This window comes from Trifolium pratense, linkage group LG2 (assembly GCF_020283565.1).
Source record: "Trifolium pratense cultivar HEN17-A07 linkage group LG2, ARS_RC_1.1, whole genome shotgun sequence".
Lineage (NCBI taxonomy): Eukaryota > Viridiplantae > Streptophyta > Magnoliopsida > Fabales > Fabaceae > Trifolium > Trifolium pratense.
In genome coordinates, this window is record NC_060060.1 from 57,395,383 (window position 1) to 57,419,144 (window position 23,762).

At 34.6% G+C, this 23,762-nt stretch overlaps 4 protein-coding genes across 4 annotated transcripts; 1 reads left to right on the forward strand and 3 right to left on the reverse strand.

Moving 5' to 3' along the window:
* Positions 1-1,611: 1,611 nt before the first annotated feature.
* Positions 1,612-3,512, forward strand: LOC123909932 (54S ribosomal protein L37, mitochondrial-like). Its single transcript, XM_045960870.1, has 2 exons — positions 1,612-1,748; positions 2,691-3,512. Exon 2 carries the CDS (start codon positions 2,700-2,702, stop codon positions 3,093-3,095), a length of 396 nt encoding a protein of 131 aa, XP_045816826.1. The 5' UTR covers positions 1,612-1,748; positions 2,691-2,699; the 3' UTR covers positions 3,096-3,512.
* Positions 3,513-4,423: 911 nt separating this feature from the next.
* LOC123909931 (miraculin-like) lies at positions 4,424-5,361 on the reverse strand. The gene has a single exon (XM_045960869.1). The coding sequence runs from the start codon at positions 5,193-5,195 to the stop codon at positions 4,554-4,556; it is 642 nt and encodes a 213-aa protein (XP_045816825.1). The 5' UTR covers positions 5,196-5,361; the 3' UTR covers positions 4,424-4,553.
* Positions 5,362-9,856: 4,495 nt separating this feature from the next.
* On the reverse strand, positions 9,857-10,723 carry LOC123908891 (kunitz trypsin inhibitor 5-like). The gene is made up of 2 exons (XM_045959617.1): positions 9,985-10,723; positions 9,857-9,949 (listed from the first exon to the last, which is right to left on the reverse strand). The coding sequence occupies exon 1, from the start codon at positions 10,653-10,655 to the stop codon at positions 10,011-10,013; it is 645 nt and encodes a 214-aa protein (XP_045815573.1). The 5' UTR covers positions 10,656-10,723; the 3' UTR covers positions 9,857-9,949; positions 9,985-10,010.
* Positions 10,724-16,751: 6,028 nt separating this feature from the next.
* On the reverse strand, positions 16,752-17,567 carry LOC123909741 (miraculin-like). The gene has a single exon (XM_045960621.1). It carries the CDS (start codon positions 17,515-17,517, stop codon positions 16,927-16,929), a length of 591 nt encoding a protein of 196 aa, XP_045816577.1. The 5' UTR covers positions 17,518-17,567; the 3' UTR covers positions 16,752-16,926.
* Positions 17,568-23,762: the final 6,195 nt, after the last annotated feature.

The window sequence follows — 23,762 nt, forward strand, 5'->3', positions numbered from 1 at the left end:
ATTGGTACCACATGCATTAGTCGTGTCTAGGGATGACATGACATTGGATAATTGGCATTAGATGCATTAGGGTAAATGCACATGTAATTGATAATTGTTATGTGACATTATCTGATTGGATTGTAATGTGTTTTCCGTATGTATTAAGCTTTGGTATTTACTAATTGTTTAATACTATGATAGTTGCCATGTCTTGGTATGTGAGCAGAGTCCGTCATGACTATAAAATGAACAAGTGTAGAGTCCGTCATGACTATAAAATGAACACTTTGGTAGTGTCCGAGAAGACGTGAAACTATATGATTAGTGTGTTTGTAAATGAATGATTAATTGATGGTCGTATTCGACGATGTATGTGCGTGAGTTAGAAAAGTATGATAGCGTGTGGAGTGTGTAGTATACTACTCACACTTATATTTATGTTTATGTTTTCTAACTCTCTGCTATGTGTAATTGCTGGACCTTTGGGGGTCCAGGTTGACAGGTTATGTGTTAGCCTCGTCCGAGTGCAATGGTGAAGCTCTGCCCTGATTGAGACACGGGAAAAAGGGGTTTTTATATGTATATGCATGTAGTCCTCTTAGTATACTCTGTTGGTCTTAAGCTTTCATTTGAAAAGTATCCGTTTTGTATAACTAATAACGCATCGTTCGATGCGAGGTTTTGTTTTTAGTTCATTCGAATATCTTACTAGATAAATGTATTAGTATTATCTTTGAATGAAGTTTGTGATATTCAAACCAGCGCTTTATAATCAGATTTTCAATTTTCCGCTGCGTATTTTCGAAAAAGATTTTATAAAGGCAGAGTTAATTAAATAACGGGTTTGGGTGTTACAGTGGGGGTCAGTAGTGGCTGAAAGTAATCAAAGCAGTGATCAGGAGCGACAAGATTGATGGTTTGTCAGTGGTCGAAATGGTGGTCGGTAACCATTGGTGATGACGGTGTCATGTTAAAATAAAAACAACAATCATAGATCTTATTTTTGTGACATGATTTTTTTTTTTGTTTAAAATGAACTGGGGATCGAACCCAAGACCTATAACATACGTACCCAAAGAAACAATTTTTTTTATTTTTTATTTTTATCAAATTTAACTTACCTCGGGTGAACAACACTTTCATAGACACAACCCCCGAATTAAATTTATTTGAGAAATGAAAAAATTTAAATGATAAATAATTTAGTCCGATGTATTAATTAATCAATTTATCTTTTACTTTTTTAAATTTATGTATGTTTGTCAGCGTGTTATTTGTAGTTGTTCCTAATCAAGAATTTCTCACATTAAGTTAATAAAAAAAAAAGGCTTTACACAAAATTGTATGAAGTATGAACATATTTATTTGAACAACGATCCGTGTATTCTCACGGGTCATTGAATTTAATTCGATATTTAAGTTTGTTATTATATTTTTAGAATTAAATATTTAAAAAATTATTATATAATATTGTTAAAATATAAGTGAAATTATTGTGTTTTTTTTGTAAATTTATTAATTCAATTTTTTATGTTTCATTGGTAAATAATGGTTCTGTGTATATTTTAATAAAAAATAATAAACTTTGTTAAGAATATTTTATTTTTTATCTGAACAATTAAAGTATAGGTCCTCACTTCAATCCCTACGAGCTCATTATTATAAAAAAAAAACCCTAAAACAAACAAAACTCGTCACCTCCGTCCAGAAGAGAATCAAATCAACAACGCTGCTGGGAACGGTAATTCACAAACTCCGTCCAGAAGGTATTCCATTTTTTCATTTCTTCATTTTTCGAATTTCTCTTCCCCTCTCCCGCACTCCAGGATGCGATTCCACCGCCATTTACGGCCGTAACTGACACCATAGATATGTCATACTGTTCTTCTTATTAGGATTTCGTTTGTGAATAACATTTTCTCTATGAACTCCACAAATTCATACTTTTTTTTTGTTATTTAAAGTCTTAATGTGCTTTTAATAGGGAAAAAGAATGTAGAAATTCAAATTCATATGCTGCATCCTATTTATTTAGGGCATGTTTTGATTAGCTTATTTGAGCTTATATACTCACATAAACACAATGTTTTGGAGAGCTTAGAAAATAACTTATGACATGTTGATAAGCTATTTCAACTTGTTTTCATAAGCTGACCAAGATAGTTATGATTATAGGAAAACAATTTAACTTTATTTTATCAATTTCTCTCTTCTTTTTCGAAAGTAACTGAGAGGCTAACTTGATGAATTGAGATCAATATAACGACTATTTATTATATTTCTATAGTTCGGGACCAAACCAAATAAAAGAGAGAGTGATTGTTTAGGGACTAAATTAGATTGAGAATAGTTTAGTGACTACAATTCTATAGTTCACGGGCTATATAGGAGAGAGTGTGATAGTTTATGGACCAAATTGAAGGTTTAATCAGATATATATATATATGCTGCTGCATTGAAGTGTAAGGTTTTAGTTGTGGCCTTAGTCACTGATATTGCAGATAATTAATTGTTAGAAATGTGGCTGCATTACAATTGTGGTCGAACTCGAAGTGATCTCAAAAAACTTGATGATGTTTCCGCTGTAATCATGGTTGTTGACTGTTTTTTATTTCTTTAGACCTTCATGTATTCGTAGTCATGTGTCATACTAAGTTATTCTACTTATTTTCTGGTACTTCCTGAAGTGATATGAACTTGTGTTTCAGAAAAAAGTCATGGCAATGAACCATGTGAGGTCTGTTAGAAGCATTCTATGCACCAAAGATGCAGTTACGGTTGCATGCCAGCGAACTTTTGCTACTGGGAAAGCAAAGAAAGGAGGTAAAGGCGGTGCAGCTGCTGATGGACCTAAAGCATCCTCTCTCAGCAAAGAAGTTAAGGCAAGTACCGTTGTAGGTGGCAACATTCTCAAGGAAGGTACCGATCCAAAAATCTTGCCTGACTCTGAATACCCTGACTGGTTGTGGCATCTCCTTGATAAACGTCCTGCACTAAGTGAGTTACGTAGGAAGGATATTGGTACACTCCCTTATGAAGATCTAAAACGATATGTTAAGCTGGATAATCGTGCAAGGATCAAGGAGAATAACTCTCTCAAGGCTAAGAACTAATTCAATTTCAAATAGAGAACTTGAGTTCGGTAGTTTAAAGATCAAACAGTGTCTGAGGTATTTCTTTTTCAAGTTTTTGTGCTTCTCTGTTTTGTGAGATTCCTTTGATTAATAGATTTCAAGCAAATATTTGCTTGATTTAGCAATTGTGTTTTTTACCGCTACTACTGTTCAGTTTGTTTTATGCTGGAATGTTTAGTAGATTAAAGCCGATTATCTTTGTTGGTTAAATAGAATATTGTCACTATTTTCATTTTTGTGATTTGATTAGACATGTATTACTGTTAGTTAAAGATGATTCTTATATAAACTAAGGAGTTTCCTTCCCCTCTAGTTTTGTTGACAACCAAATGGCAGTTGTAAAAGTCCATTTGCTTCCATTCAAGGATCAATTATGGACCTGAATATTTGGATAAACTTCCTTATTAGAATTGAATGTCTTTTACATAGGAATAAGAACAACTTATTTGGAGAAAGATCAATGCAGAGTTTATATTTTTATTTTCATTTCTGATAGAGATGCAATGCGATTTGTCATTGTTGCCATTGTTTTCACCATATGATTCATGTTACAAAACAACCATCGCTTGCCCCCCTGGCCAGGGAACTAAATAGATGGTGATTTTAAATAATACATCACTTTTGGTGGTTCACTGAAAAATGCATATGCTATTTTCCCCTTTACTGTCATTGGCTTGTTGGGGGCATTCTTTTCAGGATTAGTTTTGTCGAGTGTTTAGATCACAATTTAATGATCCCTGACTGCCTATCTTTTATTTTCATTTCACAGTTGTGAATGCTGATTATTGATATTCTTCTTCCTTGCTACACAACTTATCCATACGTTAGATTGTGTTAAATGTGATTTCTAATGATTTCAAATTGCACAGAATCTGAATCTGATTATGCACACCATGCGTCCATCCTTCACATTTAACACAATCTCACAAAGTTAGACACACAAGTAGTTTGATCTTTACCTGACATTTTAGATCGATGATTGCCGGAATGCATAAAATCTAAATCTGTGTATAATCACATTTGTTCAGTGAATGGGATATTTAGAAGCTGGTGTTAGTGATGCTATGTGCTCCTTTGAGCCCATATGAAGTTGTTTTTTCATGACCCCTATCAAAGCAAGAAAGAAACTAGTAGAGATAAAATCAGACTAACATCATAGTGAATGCTGATAGAAGTAAACTGAAAGTGAGGATAGTAAGAAAAATATGATCAAAATACAAAAGTATCACTTGTTTAAATTGTGTATTATTAATATGGAAATTAGATCAGATAGTAAGAAAATTATGCAGTTTATTCAAACAAACGTATTGATTAATTTTATTCCTTCATGATGCTATTCATAATTTTATTTTATTATATTAATTTCATGTCAATCAAACTTAACATGTAAAAGTGAAAAATATATATTACACAAGTAGTTCATATATTGAGAATGCTTCAAGCAGATGGCTGGAACCTAACTTTGTATGGCACTTCAGTTAGAGCCACACGCTGGTTCCCATTACTATCCCTAAAGACCCCAACATTCCTGCATATGACCTTGCAAAAATTGCATACTGTAGGGCAAAACACAAGCTTATAGTCATCTTCATACTTCTCAATCTTGAACCAGTTGCTGATGGTGTCCTTGCCAGGATTTCCGGCAACCCCACCGGTAGTCACAAAATATTGTCCAGTTGAAGAATCAAAATCATCAAGCGTCCATACATTGGAATCATTACATATTGTATTAAGGGAAGTCTTAATATTGAGATCAGTGGAAACTCTAATAACACCTTTCTTAGGGTTAACAGGGGTAAAGGTTACACCTTGACCGCGAAAACCTTCAACCACTACAACATTAAGGGGGCATGTCTCATTTGGTGATCTCGCTATGAGAACAAAACCACTACCAACAACACAAGGCCCACGGCCGTCACATGGGGTTGTGGGGACCGGTCGAATGTAGTAGTCTACTCCGGCCCGAACCTTGTTGCCTTCTGTGTCAACCACTTGCTCAGGTGAAGCATCAGCTTCTCCGAACAAGGGTTGAGTGGACAAGGCAAAAAGAAGTGCAAATGATAGGATTATAGATTTCATGGTTAGTTTGTATTCTTGCCACAAGTATGTCTTTGTAAATTTGTATTGGTGGGAGTTTGGAGGAGTTATAAGACTCAATTTATAGATAATGATGTGATCTCAAACTATGGATTCAAATAATTTTATATAGTATTATCAAAGAAAAATCAAAGTCAATGATATTGCCCAACTCATAAAGTTTCCTTATTAAGTTATATTACTTCCAATTCCCCACGTCTAGTTAGCTATGTCAGCATTAATTGATTGTGTTGGAAATTATGGATTGTCAATTCAACAGGCTAGGATGAAATGGAATAAACAAATTGGTTTACAATTCAGGGTCGCCATTTTTGAAACAGCTTTAATGTATTATTGCACTTTGGATTGGCTTAAGGGTGAGTGAGTCATTTTGCCAACATGTATGACTTTTTTCTTCATAAAAATGAATAACAAATATTGATCTAGTTATGTACAAAAAAAAAAAAATGATCTAGTTAGTAGTTGTTAGTTCATTGCAATTGAAAATTTGAAACCGCTTAGTGCGTACTAGCTAGATTTGAGAACATAGATTCATTGATATTGTGAGATCTATATTTTGAGAGCTACTTTTATCCTTCCACCAATTTTTTAAAAGTCACGTTGAGATATATCAAGTGTTAATTAAAGTTTTTTATTAAATAAAAAAAGATTAAAATCACTTATGTTATTGCTCGAATCAACTCAACCGTGTTTTTTTTTTTATTTATTTGGATGAACAAATTAGTATAGAAATGATTTTTAGTGGGAGAAAAGATCCCCTATTGTCTCTGTGAGCTTGGTTCAGTTGATAGGGACATCGCACTATATGTGCAGGAGTCCGATTTCGAACTCGGGACACTCCACTTATTCACCTTTAAGGTGGATTTTCTAGCCATTAGACTACTTGACAAAAAAAAACCTTATCTTTTTGTCTTGCACAATTGGGTAAATAATTAGCCGGTGAACACTCTTTCCTTTGGTTATTTTTTTTGTTAGAATGTACTATTTATGTGTTTAGGGCACATTTTTTTTTTACAATAAATTGTTTATATTATTTCATTTATAATAAGGTGTTGAATACATGTTGGTATATCAATAAAATGATGGACCCTAGCTAAGAATGTGATCGCGTTTGCTAAAGTATGAACAACCTCATTGACTTGTCTCCTAACAAACTCAACATGAGAGTTTCTAAAAATTGAAGAAAACAACTGTCTACACTCAATAATAATAGCACCAAACTCTGAGACATTGTTATTATTTTGGTGGAATTGATCAACCACTTTTTTTGAGTCAACTTCAAAATCAACATTCTCAACTTGAAGATCATTCACCCATCGTAGTGCAATAAGAAGACCCATCGCTTCACCTTCTTCAACTGAAGATAATGGTGAGAACCACTCAGTTTTTGCTAGCACAAAATTACCTTCGGCGTTTCTAATACACATTTCAATTCTTACTCAATTTTGAGTGAACGAAAAGGATGCATCAATGTTACACTTAAACCTCCCTACGGTAGGCCTTGACCACAGCAGCCGGTTCTCCAAACCCTAACATAAGGGGTAGTATTCAAGCTGAATATACCACTACACCATTAAATAAAGTTTGTCCCATATTTAAAAGCGACTGATATATACTTCTATGTATTTATGAACTCAATTATGTCACTTAAGCTCTATCAACTATAATATTTGAACACTCTTCTTCTCTACACTCATTCAACACCTTACTTTATCTTTATTTCTTTCTTTTTATCACACCATTAATCTATCACATCTCTCTCTCTCTCTCTCTCTCTCTCTCTCTCTCTCTCTCTCTCTCTCTCCCTCTCTCTCTCTCTCTCTCTATCAACATTTTTTGTTTATATTATATATGTACATTTATCATAAATTATGAATCATCACATTATTCATTATTAATTTTCTCACTTTAATAATTACTTATTTAGAAGAGTCAATTCTTCACAACATAGACAATGAAAAATAAACTTGCTCAATTTTTAATAAAATAAACATTTTTTGGGACCAAATATTATTGAAAATATTTGAATTTAATATTATGTCAAAATCTTACAAATTAATTTGTCTTTATTTGTCCCGATGAATTCAGTGGCGGATCCAAGACCTTGAATCAGGGGGTGCAAATTATTTAACGAAAAAAAAATTATAATTATTATATATAAATACATGAGAACTAACACAAAAATCAAAACACTTACTCTTGTGGCCTTGATTATAAGCATATATATATTGGAATATCGTATTGTCAGTTATTCAATAAATCTAAAAAATAAATATTAATTTACTTATAATTAAAATCGAAGAATTATGAATTATTATCACACGTTAAAGTTTCACACACACACCTATAGTTTAGTGGCTACTTTAAATGACCCTGACCATCTGTTGGCCTCATAGTTTTGTACTTTTGCCTCAGAGAAGTTTAGGATAATTCATCAAGTATTTAATAAGTTAATTACAAAAGTTAAGATAAAACCTTGTATAAAAAGTAAAAGCCTATAACTCTATTCATAATATACAAGCCTATAAGCATGAGCTTGCTGTACCATTTAGTCAAAAACATGAAAAGACAGTCGATGAAGTTTGGAGTGAGAAAACGGTGGTGCAAATTCAATATTTGAGGGTGTGCAAAATAGTTCAAAAGCAGAATTTTGAGAGTAAATTATACAAAGCTAGGGGGTGCAAGTGCACACACTGAATTAGCTGTAGATCCGCCCCTGCTGATGACGATAGCTTAGTTGGTCAAGATATCACATTATATATATATATATATATATATGCAGGAAGTCAGAGTTCAAATTTCAATCACTCAATTTATTTATTTTAAGGTGAAATTTCTAGTGACTAAACTACATAAAAAAAAAATCAACTTTGTTTTTACGACAGAATTAATTAATTATTGAATTTAGTTTTTGTCTCTTCCCTATTTCATTATTTAGATTGGCATTGAATTCCATGAGGATATGCATGGTTGTGTTAATAGCTGTCAAAATGCATGGGGTGGGGGTCAAATAGGTCGGCCCAAATAATATAGGGTTTGGATAAAAGTTTGATATTAATAAAAAATATAAGAGCAAATTAATAAAATAAAATTGATTGGATTATATATATATATATATATATAAATTTTTTTTTGAATAAGCTAAATTAGTCCACTCAAATTGGCACAAGAGATAACCAAACTTGAGACCTTAAGGAGGAGCACATTCTCATGCCCCAAGCCAATACCACCAGACCAATCCAAGTAAGGTTTTGAATTTTATATATTAATTTTTGTTGGTCAAATTTTCTCTTTTTTTTGAAATCGGAGGAAGCAAAATATATAAGAGAGGTGATTTGTGTGATCAAACTTTCTTGACATACATATTTTCATTTTCTTTTTTGACATACATATCTTTCAAATTTTTTAAACCAAAAATATCCTCCGCGCATAACTGTAGAAACTAATCCACACGAGGTAACTGAGTTCCATTTAAGGGATTGACACCTCCCAACTCCCAACAAATGATTCTTCATACGCACCGACTAAGAGCATCCACAATGGGGAACTCCAAATTTGAGTACTTAAATGAGTCTCACATGGACACATCACTAATTTATTATTTTTTAATAATAGTACCTAATAGGTACTCAACCCCTCCAACCTAGCACTTCGTAAAAAAGTTCTAAAATAGGTCTCATCAATAACTCCACATTATTACAATAACTTATTATTTAATTATCTATTTTATAATATAAATTGATTGAATGATAAAATTACAATATTAGTATATACTATTTTATTTTTATAATTCGAAAAAATAATTAAAATTCGAAATTTAATTTAAAATAAAATTACTAAATTTTAAGAATTACATAATTAAAAAATAATTTAAAATAACATTACATAATTTTAAAAACAATTAATTTTGTTGATCATCATGTCAAAACGTTGCCAAATATACTCAACAAGATCATGTTGATGTTGAAGATGAGCCCACCAATTCAAAAATTGTGCTTTTGTGATGTACAAAAAAAAATTGTGTTTTTTGTATAAATATCCATTAATTCAAATTGAATATATAAAATAAAGTGGGTCCCATAGAAAGAATATTTTAATGAAAAATAAGGTGGGTCCAAGAGGAGAGAGTTCTTATTTTAGAAGTGGTACCTAATAAGTACTTATATAAGTGATACTCCAATGATAATATCTAATAAATACCATAAGTACATAATAAGTACTATACCATTGGAGATGATCCAGGACCAAATAGTGCCATCTTTCATGTTTATCTTTCATAAAACACTAAAAATATACCTTTCCCTCTCCAAAGTCACGGATATTGCTTTTTGACTTTAATTAATGAATCCATATGTGGATTCAACCCGTGAAGTTGTTTTGTCAACAGGTGATTGTAATTGTAAGTTTCACAATATAGTAGCCTTCATTTGAAATTGATGCAAATAAGAAAGAGTATCATAGAGATAGAATCGGCATAAAATAATTAATGATAAATTTGTGGAAAACCAATATTTATTTTGAGATATTTTTTTAAGGAATTTTTAGACATTTTTTATTTCTTGAAAAACACTTAATATGAAATAGAAGGATGTATATAAATTAATCTTGAAGAACTACAATGCTAAAATTAAAGAACACTTGAATAAAATAACTATTGATCATTCTTATCCATTCATATATTTTTATTCTTTATAAGGAAAATCAAACTCAATAATCCTTATAAACACACTTATAATTTGTTTTTTTCTTTCTATAATCACACACTTATAATTTGTTATCATTTGAAAAACTCAACCTTTACCTAGTCCTCTGAAACTTAACTTTGAAAGGAACATCAGTGAGGGCCAAATGCATTTCCCTAGTTTTATCCACATAAATTCCAATATCTTTGCATACATGGTTGCAAGAAAGGCACACATTGGGACAATAGACCAACTTATAAGCATCCTCGTACTTCTCAATCTTGAACCAATTGTCGATTGTATGCGAACCCGGGTTGCCCAATACACCATCCGTGGTTATAAGTGTTTCTTCCTTTGAAAAAAGATCAATTTTCCACACTAGGGAATCATGGGGACATCTAGAATCATAAGCATCATGAGCGAACATTATGTTGAGATCAGTGGAGAAACGAATAACACCTTTCTTGTTGTTAACGGGTGTGAACCTCAACGGTAAGCCCAGATTTTGTTTCACAACTACTACATCAAGAGGGCACGATTCACCGGTAGTTTCAAGGGCGATGCCTCCGCTAATATTGAAACAACTAACAAAGCCACATATGGTGAATGGCTTAGCCGGAATGATGTAGTAATTGGCATCAGATCGGAGATTCTTTCCCAATGTGTCAAGGACTTGATCAGGTGAAGCTTCGGTCGATCCAAATAGTGGTTGCAAGGATAAGGTAAAAAGAAGGAGAAGTGCTAGCATTTTGTTCTTCATTTTTGTGTGTATATGTGCTTTATGTGTATTAACTTTGTGTTTGTTTTAGTAATGAATGAGGATATGATGCGAATGTAGAGCATCAATTTATAATTGCTACCACACGTCCTATACTCCTATCTATGGATTTATAAATTAAATATACATGCTAGATTTGTAGTTCATGGACAATACAATTGGCCAGCATTAATTAGTTAATGGTTGTACTTGTAATTACACTTATGAACCGTGTCTTCAAAATGTAATCTATCTCAAATTCTCAACATTGAATTCAAGTGATTAATGGGTTCCCTTTAGGACAAACCGTTTGAAAGATTATGAGTTCAATTTTTGATGAAAACAACTTTTATCTAAAATTTGTTAGTGTTGTGTTAGGCTTATGGCGCGCCAATGAGCATGTATGCGTGTGTGTAGGCAGAGCAGGCCTAGCCTACAGCAGCTTGGCTAGCAAGTCATTACTTTAAGTGTGTGTGTATTCACTTGTAAGTGACCATAGGACTTGTAACCCTATATAAGGTTTTGCTTAGTGATGAATAAAGTAGAGATCACCATTTGGAATCAACAAAATTTACATACCTCGCAGCCAAATTCTAATTTATTGGGATCCTCTTCCCCTAAGAACTAGAGGGTTAATACAAAAAAAAAAATTAATAATAATAATAATAAAAATAGTAATGTTAGACACATAAAAATTACGAATTAAGTAATGTGGTTAAGTCACATCAACTATGAATGAGAATAATATTGGATTTATAAGAGATGCGACTCATTAACCTAATGTCTTAAAGTTTTGAATCGAGATGTGGCATCTCCATCTTTTATGATCTTAGAGTATTTGACTATTGTTTCTCCCGAACTCTCCCGAACTCCTCAACATTGTTTCTCCCGAATTTTATATCCAGCTCCAGCCAAATAAAAGCTCTGATTTACTCTTGATCTTGATATTGATAATGTGGAGATCAATATGGTAAAGATTTCCACATTATTTTCTTTAAGTTTTTTTTTCTTTTTTCAATTGAGAGAATCAATTTCTTAAAATTTACAAAAAAATATTTTGTTCCTTGTGCATGTCTTTCTATATTTTTGTAATTCTATGATACTATACATAGAACATATAGAAAGAATTGTGTTTATTGTTTAAATTTTACATAACTCCAAGTCTCCAATAAATTTTTTACTAGTACTTGGTTCTTTACCCAAAGCCTCAAACTGAGACTTGTCGTGTAGGAAACGATGTGCTTTGCTAATAAATAATCGACGGATATTATATTTTTATTTTATTTTGGTCAAAATCGATCGATATTACTCATATTTTACCATTAATTTATGATAAGTATAGTAGTAGACAATTTGACTACTCCATATATTTTCGTACTTGCTCAAAATACGGACAAGTTAGAAAATCTTCAATTTCAAAGATAACATGATCTCCATGAACTAATTTTGTCATATAGACATTTAGTCAACCAAAAATATAAAACCTTATGGTCGTATAAGAGGTCGGTGTAAACTCTGTTTTTTTGTGGACATTTTGGTATCTTAGCTTAAAAAAAATTAAATAACGTTTATTTTAAGACATTTTGTATCTTTTAAATATGATTTTAGTTTATAGAATTATAGTTTTTTTTTATCCCAAAATTAATAAAAATAAATAAAAAAGTAGAACAAAATAATCATCCCTCCAAAAAGAATCCACAAGGAACTCTAGACTCCAGTTTGCCAATATCCACCCCATATTTTATAGGGACATGTGAGATGTAACACCTCTAAAACTAGTATTATATGATTGTCCAACTCTAGCCAATCTATTGTTCTTATTTTGACTTTTAGTAAAATATGGGGTGAAAGGTTTCTCCCCATTCGCCATATCAGCCGAAACTTATTTTATCACTTCAATGTCCGCTTTGGCTACCTCATCTAAATCATCATCCGACACTATATATTACAACATTTTGCATTTGTGGTATAGTGCACGAGGAGACATCATTAAGCGTTATGTTCTTTTGTGTCAACTCCACCGCTTCCAGAATAGTGTTATCCACCTGTTGTAGCACTTCAGGCTGCATTTTAGGAATCACACAAGATGAATTATCACTAAAATGTTGTCCAGATGCTGCGAAACTACTAGTGTTGTAACAAGAAAAAAACGTCTAACTTGGCAATAGTTCTAGACATGCCAACTTCCATCTCATTAGCATTAGCTGCATATTATTTCTTAATAACTTTGTTGGTAGTGTTGTGTAAAAGGTGTTCTCTATTGATTCACATAAGGTATTGCACCTTATATAGGCAAGTACAAAGAGGGTTCAAGTTAGGCTTGAGTATAGTACACGATTACCTAAGCTGCAAGTAACAATGGCCTAGGCTTGGCGCGCACCTGTCAGCTTGGCAAGGCCCAAATACAAGTTTATATCTAACATAGCCTCCCTTAAACTATACTCCTATTACAAATCACCTATTACATTAAACAAACTACAAATGAAATTAGAAAATACTAGTTGCATCACATATGCTCAGTTTGTCTCTTCACATCAAGCTGATATACATTCCATCATTTGCTAGCAGATAGTGCCAGTATAGCTCTTATTGTGTCCCATCTAGCAACTAGTGCAAATACATCTCTATAATCAACACCATGTTGTTGACTGTATCCTTTTGCTACAAGTCTTGCTTTGTGCTTTTCAATTCTACCATTCTCATTGTATTTAGTTTTGAAAATCCATTTCACACCAATCTTTATGCTGCTACTTGGTAGATCAGTCAACACTCAAGTTCCATTGTTTTCAATAGATTCAATCTCTTGATCCATAGCTTTTCTCAAAACTTCATATTTGGCTGCTTCTTCATAAGTGTTGGGATCATGGTTGTTAATGAAAACAACTAAATTGTGCAATTCAATGTCTTCAACCGGCTCCATGTTAGTAAAAAGTCTCTCATCCATCCAGGTGGTATTCTTGTTCTAGGTGAGATGATATGACTGCCATCTTGGTCTCCATCAGAGCTAGTATCACTAACATGTTCAACAGTTTCTTCAACAATTTCACTACTTTCTCCAAGCTCAATAGCTTCTCCATCATTAATAGTTTGTTGAATTTCAAATTCTGCTTCATCATTGTTATTTGGCACTTTAGTGGCTTCTAGATCACTTATTTGAACTTTTGTAGCTTTACTTTGTTTTCATTCCCATCCTTTTGATTCATAAAAGATCACATCTCTACTAACAATTATAGGCCTTTGATTCTTCACTTACATCAAGATGAATACATTTGATGCTTTTTGGATCTAATTTCTTCCTTTGAGTATCTGAAACATGTGCGCTAAGCATCCAAAGATTTTGAAGTAGTGAACAAATGGTTTCATTTTGCTCCAAGCATCTTCTGGCGTTACTTCTTTTACTAACATAGTTGGATTCTATTCAACACATATGTAGCCCAAATGACTGCTTCTGGCCAAAACCTCTTAGGCACATCCTTTCCTGCCATCATGCTTCTGATCATATTCAAAATAGTTATATTCTTTCTCTCAAAAACTCCATTTTGTTGTGGAGTATAATCTGTAGTAAGTTGTCTTTTGATTCCATGTTGACTGCAAAAATCATTAAATGCAGTTGATGTGAATTCATCACCTCTATCAGTTCTTAGACATTCAATTTGACAGTTTGACTCCTTTTCTACAATTGCTTTGATTTTTTTGAATGTGGACAGTGCACTAGACTTTTCTATGAGAGGATAGGTCCATGTCTTTCTACTAAAATCATCAGTAAAGGTTATGAAATACCTGCTTCCTCCATTTAATGTAGGTTCGATAGGTCCAAAAATATTTGAGTAAATGAGTTGGAGTCTTTCTGTAGCTCTCCAATTTATAGTTTAGGTATAGAGTCTTTATGTTGCTTGCCAACAATGCAGTTTTCATAGATTTCTGTTGTTTCTTGCAGAACAGGGAACCCTTTAACTATTGATTTCTTTGCTAGAATACTCAAACCTTTAATGTTCAGGTGACCATATCTACAGTGCCACAATTGAGTTTGATCAGAATTTGTAGCTTGAAGACACATTGGAGTGATTACTGAGGCATGAATTATATACACCTTGCAATTGTTCTTTGAAAACACAATTGTTAAATTCTTTTGTTGTAACTGTCCAATACTCAACAAATTGTTCTTTAGCCCAGGAATATAATACACACGAGTTATCACTTGCACTATACCTTCAATATGCAATTTCAAATTGCATTTTCCCATGACTGGCATCTCTGAATTCAATATCAAAATCAAATAGTCATTCCTTCTTTCCTACCATATGGTTGCTGCAACCAGAATCAACGAACCAAATGTCATGTTTTAATTCACTGTTAATTGGTTCTTTCAACTTTTCTTGCGCCATAAGCAAGACTTCATCATATTTATCAAACTCAGCATAATTTGCCTCTTCCCAGGTTGGACATTCACTTTGATAATGCCCAATTTTGTGACATCTATAACACTCAACAAGATCTTTATTTTGTTGTCTACCTCTACCTTTACCACCCCTTGAATTATTCTTGCCTCTCTGTCTTCCTCCACCTCTTCCATAAGATACTTTCAAAGCTTGTTCTTCATCCTTGATTTGCACAAGTTTCATTCTTTTCTCATGAACTAATAGACTACTTTTGCAATACATCAATTGTAAGAGTAGTTACATCATTAGACTCTTCTCTCAAAACCTTCTCTACATCTTTGGTTTGATCCATAGTTTCACCATGTGCTGTCATCTTGTTGGCAATAGTTAAAGTTCTTGAAAAGTAATCAGTTACAGATTCATTGTCTTTCATCCGCAACATTTCAAATTCTTTGCTCAATGCTTGAAGCTGAGCCCTTTTAACCTTTGTTGAGCATTGCTACTTCTTTCTCATAGATTCCCAAATGTCACGAGCAGTGTTACGTTCAAGAATTGTTTCCAAGATTGAACGTTCAATAGATTGAAAAAGAAAGTTCTTGGCCTTCAAATCTTTGAGCTTGCTTTCATCTGCAAGTTTTGTCTGTTCTGATGTTGCATTCGCAGGAGCAACGATGATGCCATCTTCAATTTGACTCCAATATTCTTTTGATCGAAGCAAATTTTCCATAAGCATATAGACCAATGATCATAATGTCCATCGAATTTAGGAATTGAAGGTTGCATATAGTTGGAAGATTCGGCCATGAGGTTAGGGATGAAGATCGAAAGGATGAATCAAGAAGGAAGATGAAGATTGGGAAGAAAACAGTTGTAACATAAAACAACAAGAGCGCGCGGCGGCGCGCGCGTTCCAACTGCGTTTGATGTATGCAGGACCCTTGAGGGCTACTGTTGTGTAATAGGTGTTCTTTGTTGATTCACATAAGGTATTGCACCTTATATAGCCAGGTACAAAGAAGGTTCAAGTTAGGCTTGAGTATAGTACATGACTACCTAAGCTGCAAGTAACTATGGCCTAGACTTGGCGCGCGCCTGTGAGCAAGTTTATATCTAACATGCAGCATATGATTTCTTGCCCTTATCCTCCCTAATGTTTACTTTATGTGGGTGCAACCACTTACAAACCGCAATATTATGACCAATTACTGTTCATACTATTTTCCAATCAGAGGTGGACACGTGTATGTTTTTATCTTTAGACTTCAACATATCGGTAATTATTAGTATATTCTTTCATCTCTATTCTAATCGACTAAAATAAAGCAACCGCAACACCGTTGAAGCCCATAATACCCAATCTTCCAAGTTGAAGCTTTTTTGCGACCTCTTCGACTCTCTATCGTTATTTCCTAATAACAAAAACTCACATTCACTCCATGGTTGTAACTTTCAAGGTGCGTTGTTTGATTTCTTAACCTCTGTCATTGTTTGAAGACCGTCGATGCAGAGCTTCACCTTCATTTGATCCGTCACATGAATATTACTAGAAGGGGGCGAAACTCTCTATTATAGGAGAGAGCAACAAAAACAAACAATTTAACAATTTAACCTTCATTTGTCCTTAATTTAATTAGTAATTTTGAATTCAAATTCAAATTATGAGCGTGCAATAATATTAAAACTCTTAAAAATGAATTTCGTCACAGATGTTTTCATGAGATTAATCTCCACATTTATCAAAACACGAGATATCCACAAATTTAGACAAAAAAAAGTAGAGAAAATTATATAGATTGACCATCTTTTTATTCATATCCTTATATCTTAAATAAAGCTCAATAATCCTTATAACAGATACAATTATAATTTGTTGTCATCGGAAAATCTTAATTTGATCAAGCCTCTTGGAACTTAACTTTGAAGGGAACATTAGTGAGAGCCAAACGCATTTCCATATTCTTATACCTATAATACCCAACATCTTTGCATACATGCTTGCAAGAAGGACACACATTAGGACAATAGACCAACTTATAAGCATCGTCGTACTTCTCAATCTTGAACCAACTGTGAATTGAATTCGATCCCGGATGGCCTAATATACCACCGGTGGTCAGAAATGTTTCTTCCTTCGAAAAAGGATCAATCTTCCAAACTACGGAACGGTTGGGACACCTATTATCACCATTAGCTAGCATTATATTGAGATCAGTTGAGACACGAATAACACCTTTAACGGGTGCAATCCTTAGTGGTAAGCCTTGACTATGTTTCACAATTACTACATGAAAAGGGCAAGTTTCATCGGTATTTACAACGTCAATGTATCCACCATTGGCGGGGATGATGTAGTAATCGGCATCAAGTCGAAGCTTCTTCCCTGATATGTCGAGGACTTGTTCAAGTGAAGGTTTAGCCGATCCAAGTAGTGGTTGTGAGGACAAGGTAAGGAGAAGGAGAAGTACTAGCATTGTTGTACTCTTCATTGTTTTTTTTTTTGTTTGTATGTATTATGTTTCAACTTTCAAGTACTTTGTGTTTGTTTTGATTATGAATGGAGTTGATAGGAGATATCATCAATTATATTTATACTACTACTACTACAATTTTTATCTATGGATTCATAAATATTCAAGCTAGATCTGTGGTCAATGATTTAGAGTACGATACAATTGGCTAATATGTTTTTTTTACAATGCGATTGGTATAATTTGTTTTAAGTATTTCCTTCAAAATCTATATGCTTGTTCAGTTTTAAAATCTATGGTTGCTAAGTCTCAATGTCTTTTAAAATATTAATAAAAACATTACTATAGTATATGGTTTTTTTTGGGTGTAAATAGTACATGGGTCTTTAACAAATCAAGCCTTAAACTAAGACATGACGTGTAGGAAACAGAGTGCATCTTTCCTAACAAATCGATCCTCAATAATTTATATTTTACTATACTTTTTCTTTGAGTAGTTTACTAGATATTTTTTTTGTTATTATAAGTAGACAATTAGGATTTAGGACTCCATATATTTTGTCCACATAAATACAGCTAAGTTGGTGTTCTATGCCACTCTATGAGTTTGATTTTACAAATCTAACTAATGGAATGTGACACCATGTACCACACCATTTCAATTTGATGACGAACCGTCACATTCTCTAATCCAGGCCTATTTTAGCAACATTGGATGCATTTTAGTAGGTTTTTAGCAATAAATATAAGAGAAATCTAACCATAAGCTTGATTACTTGTTTTGCAAGAAAACAGGAAAAATTGCAGGAAATGGATGTTTTTCACTACGCTGGGGGCGTAGCCCATCACGCGCCGCGTGGTGGAGCTCACAGGGAGCCAAGATTTTCACTCTGATCACGCGCGGCGTGATACCTGACCACGCGCGGCGTGAAGCCTTGTTCAAGAAGAAGATTGCTCTCTGACTTGATCACGCGCCGCGTGATACCGTTATCACGCGCGGCGTAGTTGATGGATCTGCAACCACGCGCGGCGTGATAGATCTGACGCGCAGCGTGGTTGCGTTTAGTATATATGGTTTCTGCATAATCCTGTTTTGGGGTTGGAAAATTCTGCAAATTTGATCTACATTCTGGGTTTGGAACTTCAAGATTGGGATTCAAGACTCCAGAGGATAGCTCCAAGCACATCGATAGCATGGATTCACAAGCCATGACATTGAAGCTCGGACGCGAACAAAGGGAGATGAGGAGCTAAGCTTCTTTGGAGGTAGGATCTAGGATAGTCTAGGATGTAGATAGATCAGTTGTAATCTGCTATATGTGTAAGAATCTACTCTTTTCATAGTGTTGATTTAATACAATTCGATGCATAATGCTTTATAATCCTTCATTAGTGTTGTAATGATTTCGAGTTAAGTCACGTGCGAGAGTATTGATTTAATTTCTGAACTGAATTGCATTAAGCGCTTGAGTGTCTCCGGTCGAGAGATTGAGGCATAGAGTGTAGCGAACGATTGACGCGCGTTAATATCATTCGTTGTAGGTAGCTTCCGCCCGAGAGATCGGGGGAGTATCGACAACGAATAGAGTGGATTTTGACAAGAGATTGCGATTCACTAATTTGTCGATCTAGTTGTCAACACTTGAGTAGATTCCTATGATATAGTAGATTGTATGTGGTTTAGCTATAGACTAGGCGATTCCGATGATTCTACCTCACTTTTCCATTATATCAAAGCACGTTTTCTAACAATTCATCACTCAACTTACCCCCAATTTATGTGTATTTCTTGCATAATGTCTATGAGCACTATTCGACTAGTTTAATCACACAATCCCTGTGGATCGATATTTTTATTACTACGTGGTAATTCGTTCACTTGCGAAAATTATCCATCAAGTTTTTGGCGCCGTTGCCGGGGATTGTGATTGATTCGACAAGGCAATAGTGTTCATATTTTCTGTGTTTTCTTTAATTTTCTGTTTGATATTTTTTCTACCGGAGCGTTCTACTTGTGTGTTTCCTTGTGCATGCGGAGAACAGGTCCCACGGAGCTACAATTCGATCCCGAAATTGAAAAGACAGCTCGCGCAATTCGGAAGGCAACAAGGGAAGCCCAAGCTTCAAGGGGAACAGCTTTGCTAAGGGATACACCGGACTGTCAAGGACAGACTTCAGCAACGATGGAAGAAGAGCAGGTTCCACCGGTTCCTCAACCGCCAAGGCGTACCCTTGGTGATTATGGGAGGAGAGACAATGACGCGTTGGCAAATCAAGGCTTTCAGCCGGCGAATCCTGTCTCATTCGACATCAAGAACACGGTCCTCTCCGCCCTAAAAGAGAACCCTTATTCAGGATCGGAAGCTCAATGCCCGAACTTACACTTGTCTCACTTCTATGAAGCCTGCGACTATACCGATCCACCGGGGGTGAGCGAATCGGACAAAAGACTGAGGTTATTCAAGCATTCTCTCACCGGCCGTGCTAAAGATTGGTTGGACACGATACCCGCCGGAACTATTGAGACTTGGAGACAGCTGGAGCGGAAGTTCTTAGATCGTTACTTCCCTATTCATAAGTTCCTAGAAAGAAGGGCTGAAATTAGCAACTTCGAACAAGCGGATGGTGAGACGTTGTATGATGCTTGGGAGAGGTTCAAAGTTTGTCTTAAAAGGTGTCCGAATCACGGTTTCGATGGCCACAATCAGATGCAAATGTTTACCCAAGGTTTGAGGGCTCAAACGCGAATGATACTTGACGCATCAGCCGGTGGTTCGTTGAAGAACCGTGACGAAACTGAAGCAAGAGAATTGGTGGAAAGCATGGCTCAAAACGAGTATAGAGCTACTAATGATAGAGGAGCCAAAAAGAAAGGCGGAGTGTTGGAATTGGATACTCAAACAGCGCTATTGGCACAGCAAAAGCTCACGACTAGCCAAATGGAAGCAATGATGAAGCTGCTGTCCAATCCACAAGTTCAATCTTCTCCAATATGTAAAATTGACAATGTGCGCTGTGATTTTTGTTTGCAGGACCACCCAAATGGCGGATGCTTCCCGGAGGGTTCAGAGGAGGCTCGCTACTTAGCCAATTTCCGGAAGCCGTACAACAACAATAACAACGGTTCCGGGTGGGGGAACGGTATGCAAAGTCAAGGTGCACAGCAACAGCAGCAAAGGCCTCCATCAAGGATGAAAGAGACTCTAAATCAGTTCATGCTCATGACCCAAAGCAACTTTGAAGCGATGAAATCGAGTCAAGCAACCTCTAACAAGAATCATGAAGCTTCTATAAAGAATCTGGAGGTGCAAATGGGTCAGCTGTCAAGACAGTTTTCTATGTTGCAAAATCAAGGAGGTTTCGGTGGAAACACTCATGATAATCCTAAAAATGAAACTTGCAATGGAATCACTTTGAGGAGTAGAGAGATACCGGAACGGCCAGCTGTGGAGAAGCCCTTGAAAAAGGTCAATGAGGGAGAGGTTGAAGATAAGCAAGAGGTTGTAGTTGAAAATGAGAGACATGAGGTGTAACGTCCAGGATTTTCATCCAAGATATTTGTTAAAAATTATATTTAGTTGGAAAATGTGCCGCTATTTTTTTTTTTAAAAAATAAAATGGTTACAAAGATAATTGAAGTGAAATTCAGAGAAATATAAACTTAACTTAAAAATGAATTATTGTTTAAAAATTTCCAGCGGAAGAAAATACAACAAAGAACTATTCATTACATAAAATTCTCAAATTACAAAACCCAATTTTTCCCCGTTCGTACGCGCTTCAAGCATCACTTCACATTCAATCAAATCTTTCTCCTTGAGTACCTAAAATGTTGGTTGTAAGGGTCAATTTCCGTATCCACATTGAATCATACTCACCACAAGAAAATGTTATAAAATAATAACAAAACACTTCACCTTTATCGAAAATATAATTATTAGTTTTTAAAAAAAAAACCTTTGATGATTAGAGTACAAATATAAGAACCGAAAGAAAAGCAACGGTGACACACATTAACACATAACCCAAATTACATGATCATCCAAATAAAGGATAGCAACAATCAGTTTTGCTACCTACACTAATAATTCTTATATATTTTTTTTTTCTTTCTTTCCTTCCAATTACATTAGTTCTTTTAAGACTAGAATAATTATTTACTCTTGTTAGTTCTTCCTTCCTATATGAAGTAAAATGCGACTAAGACATCCCTATATGAAACACTAATAATCCGGATAATAAATCTCATACCAATGAGAGAACCAGCCACACAGGCTAAAAGTAAACCAGCCACACAGGCTCAAGCCACACAGGCTAAAAGTAAAACCAGCCACACAGGCTAAAAGTAAACCAGCCACACAGGCTACCTAAATATACTCTGCTATACACATCCTATATGATGCATGATACTTCACTTTCTTAGCAAAGCCGATTTCACCGAAACAACAATAAATCTCTCTGATTTGTAACTACTTATTTATATATTCCAATTCTTAATTTCATCAAGTAATTGTATAATTAGCAACTACCCAAACACAACACACATGGCATGAACTGAAGATTAATTTGCAAACATAACCCACAACTCCATCAATTCAATTATCACAAACTTATATATATAACCGACGTACAAAATTATTTATTTACTTTTTATAAGGCTGATTCCATTGGTTCATTTTAAGTGGCAAAAGTTCTACTATTATTTAACAACATAATCCTACGTAGCATGAGTTTATGGGGAAAAAGCACTTACCTTAGGCGCTTTCCTTCCAAGCATACACTAGCCTAAATTCGCAGCTACCGCATCTTTCGTTCTAGAGTCCGTTTTGAAAATCAAACCGAAAACCATATGCCACGATTGATTTAGGGGAGAATAAGGCCAAGAACATAGCTTGATTATCACTTGAATACTAGAGGAGACACACCACTAATAGGAAGGGTGTAAGACTTTTGTGTGTGAAGGCTAGGTTGGTTTTGTGTTTGTTGCTTCTACTGATTTTGAAGCCTTAATAGAATAATAGATTAGTGTGATGATGAGGTCTAAACAATGTAAATTTAAGATAGAGGTGATAGAAAAATCAAGCTCTTAAAGCTATTGGCCAAAAATGCATGAACTAAGTAAGAATGATCATGGCTTTTAATAGGCAATTGTACCATGAAAGGAAAAACGAGATTAGCATATAATTTATATGAAACAAGACATGAAGGCAAATAAATTAGTATTAAGTGCTTTTCTTTGGCAACTATGAAATTAAACGTGTGGGAAATGAATTGTAATGATGGGCATTAAGTGCCACAATTATGGTAAATTTGGTCACATGATTATGCTTATGCATGAATTCGTCTCTATCATTTTCACGTGGATAATATATTGGCAGGGCTTCCCATTTTGGCTTGGTCAAATGGATTTATCAACATCCTAAAACTAGTGCTAATTAATTTCCGGAACTTATAAATTGGTGAAGTAATAATTAAAATAAATACTATCTCGTCAAATACTAAAGTAAAATAAGAAAATGGAATATAAAATAATTACTTATATAGATTTTATTAATCAAATAACAACTCAATAAAATGTATGTATAAAATATTGGGGCGTTACATGAGGGAGAAGTAGAAAATGAAAATATGTCTAAGGAAGTGGAGATTAGTGAGGATGAAGTAGAAGAAGTTGAAAAACAGAGGGAGATAAAAGAAAAAGAGAGTAAGAAGGTTGAGAAAGGTAAAGGAGTTGATGAATCGCCATATGCTAGGATGCCTTTTCCTAGGAGAAAGAAAGTTAAGAATCTTGAGCGAGAGAAGGAGTTCAAGAAGTTCATGAAGGTGTTGAACAAGCTTGAGATGGCTATACCATTGGTTGAGGCATTGGAGCAAATGCCGAGTTATGCAAAGTTTTTGAAGGAGCTGCTTACAAAGAAAAGAAAACCATTAGATGATGAAATGGTAAGTATGACGGAAGAATGCAACGCCATCATTCAATGGAAGCTACCTCAGAAAAAGAAAGATTCGGGGAGCTTTACAATTACATGCTCTATTGGAAATCTCACTATTGAAAAGGCTTTGTGTGATTTGGGTGCGAGCATTAATCTGATGCCGTTATCAATGATGAAGAAGATACCGGGAGCGGTAGCAAAGCCGACAAAGATGAGTCTCTCTTTGGCGGATAGATCGATAGTGCATCCGGAAGGTATTCTCCATGATGTGTTGGTTAGAGTGGGTGAATTTGTGTTTCCCGCAGACTTTGTGGTTCTGGACATAGAAGA

Bases quoted from the DNA above. Each gene is read 5' to 3' on its own strand.
- LOC123909932 (XM_045960870.1), top strand. From the start codon at position 2,700: ATGGCAATGAACCATGTGAGGTCTGTTAGAAGCATTCTATGCACCAAA.
- LOC123909931 (XM_045960869.1), bottom strand. From the start codon at position 5,195: ATGAAATCTATAATCCTATCATTTGCACTTCTTTTTGCCTTGTCCACT.
- LOC123908891 (XM_045959617.1), bottom strand. From the start codon at position 10,655: ATGAAGAACAAAATGCTAGCACTTCTCCTTCTTTTTACCTTATCCTTG.
- LOC123909741 (XM_045960621.1), bottom strand. From the start codon at position 17,517: ATGAAGAGTACAACAATGCTAGTACTTCTCCTTCTCCTTACCTTGTCC.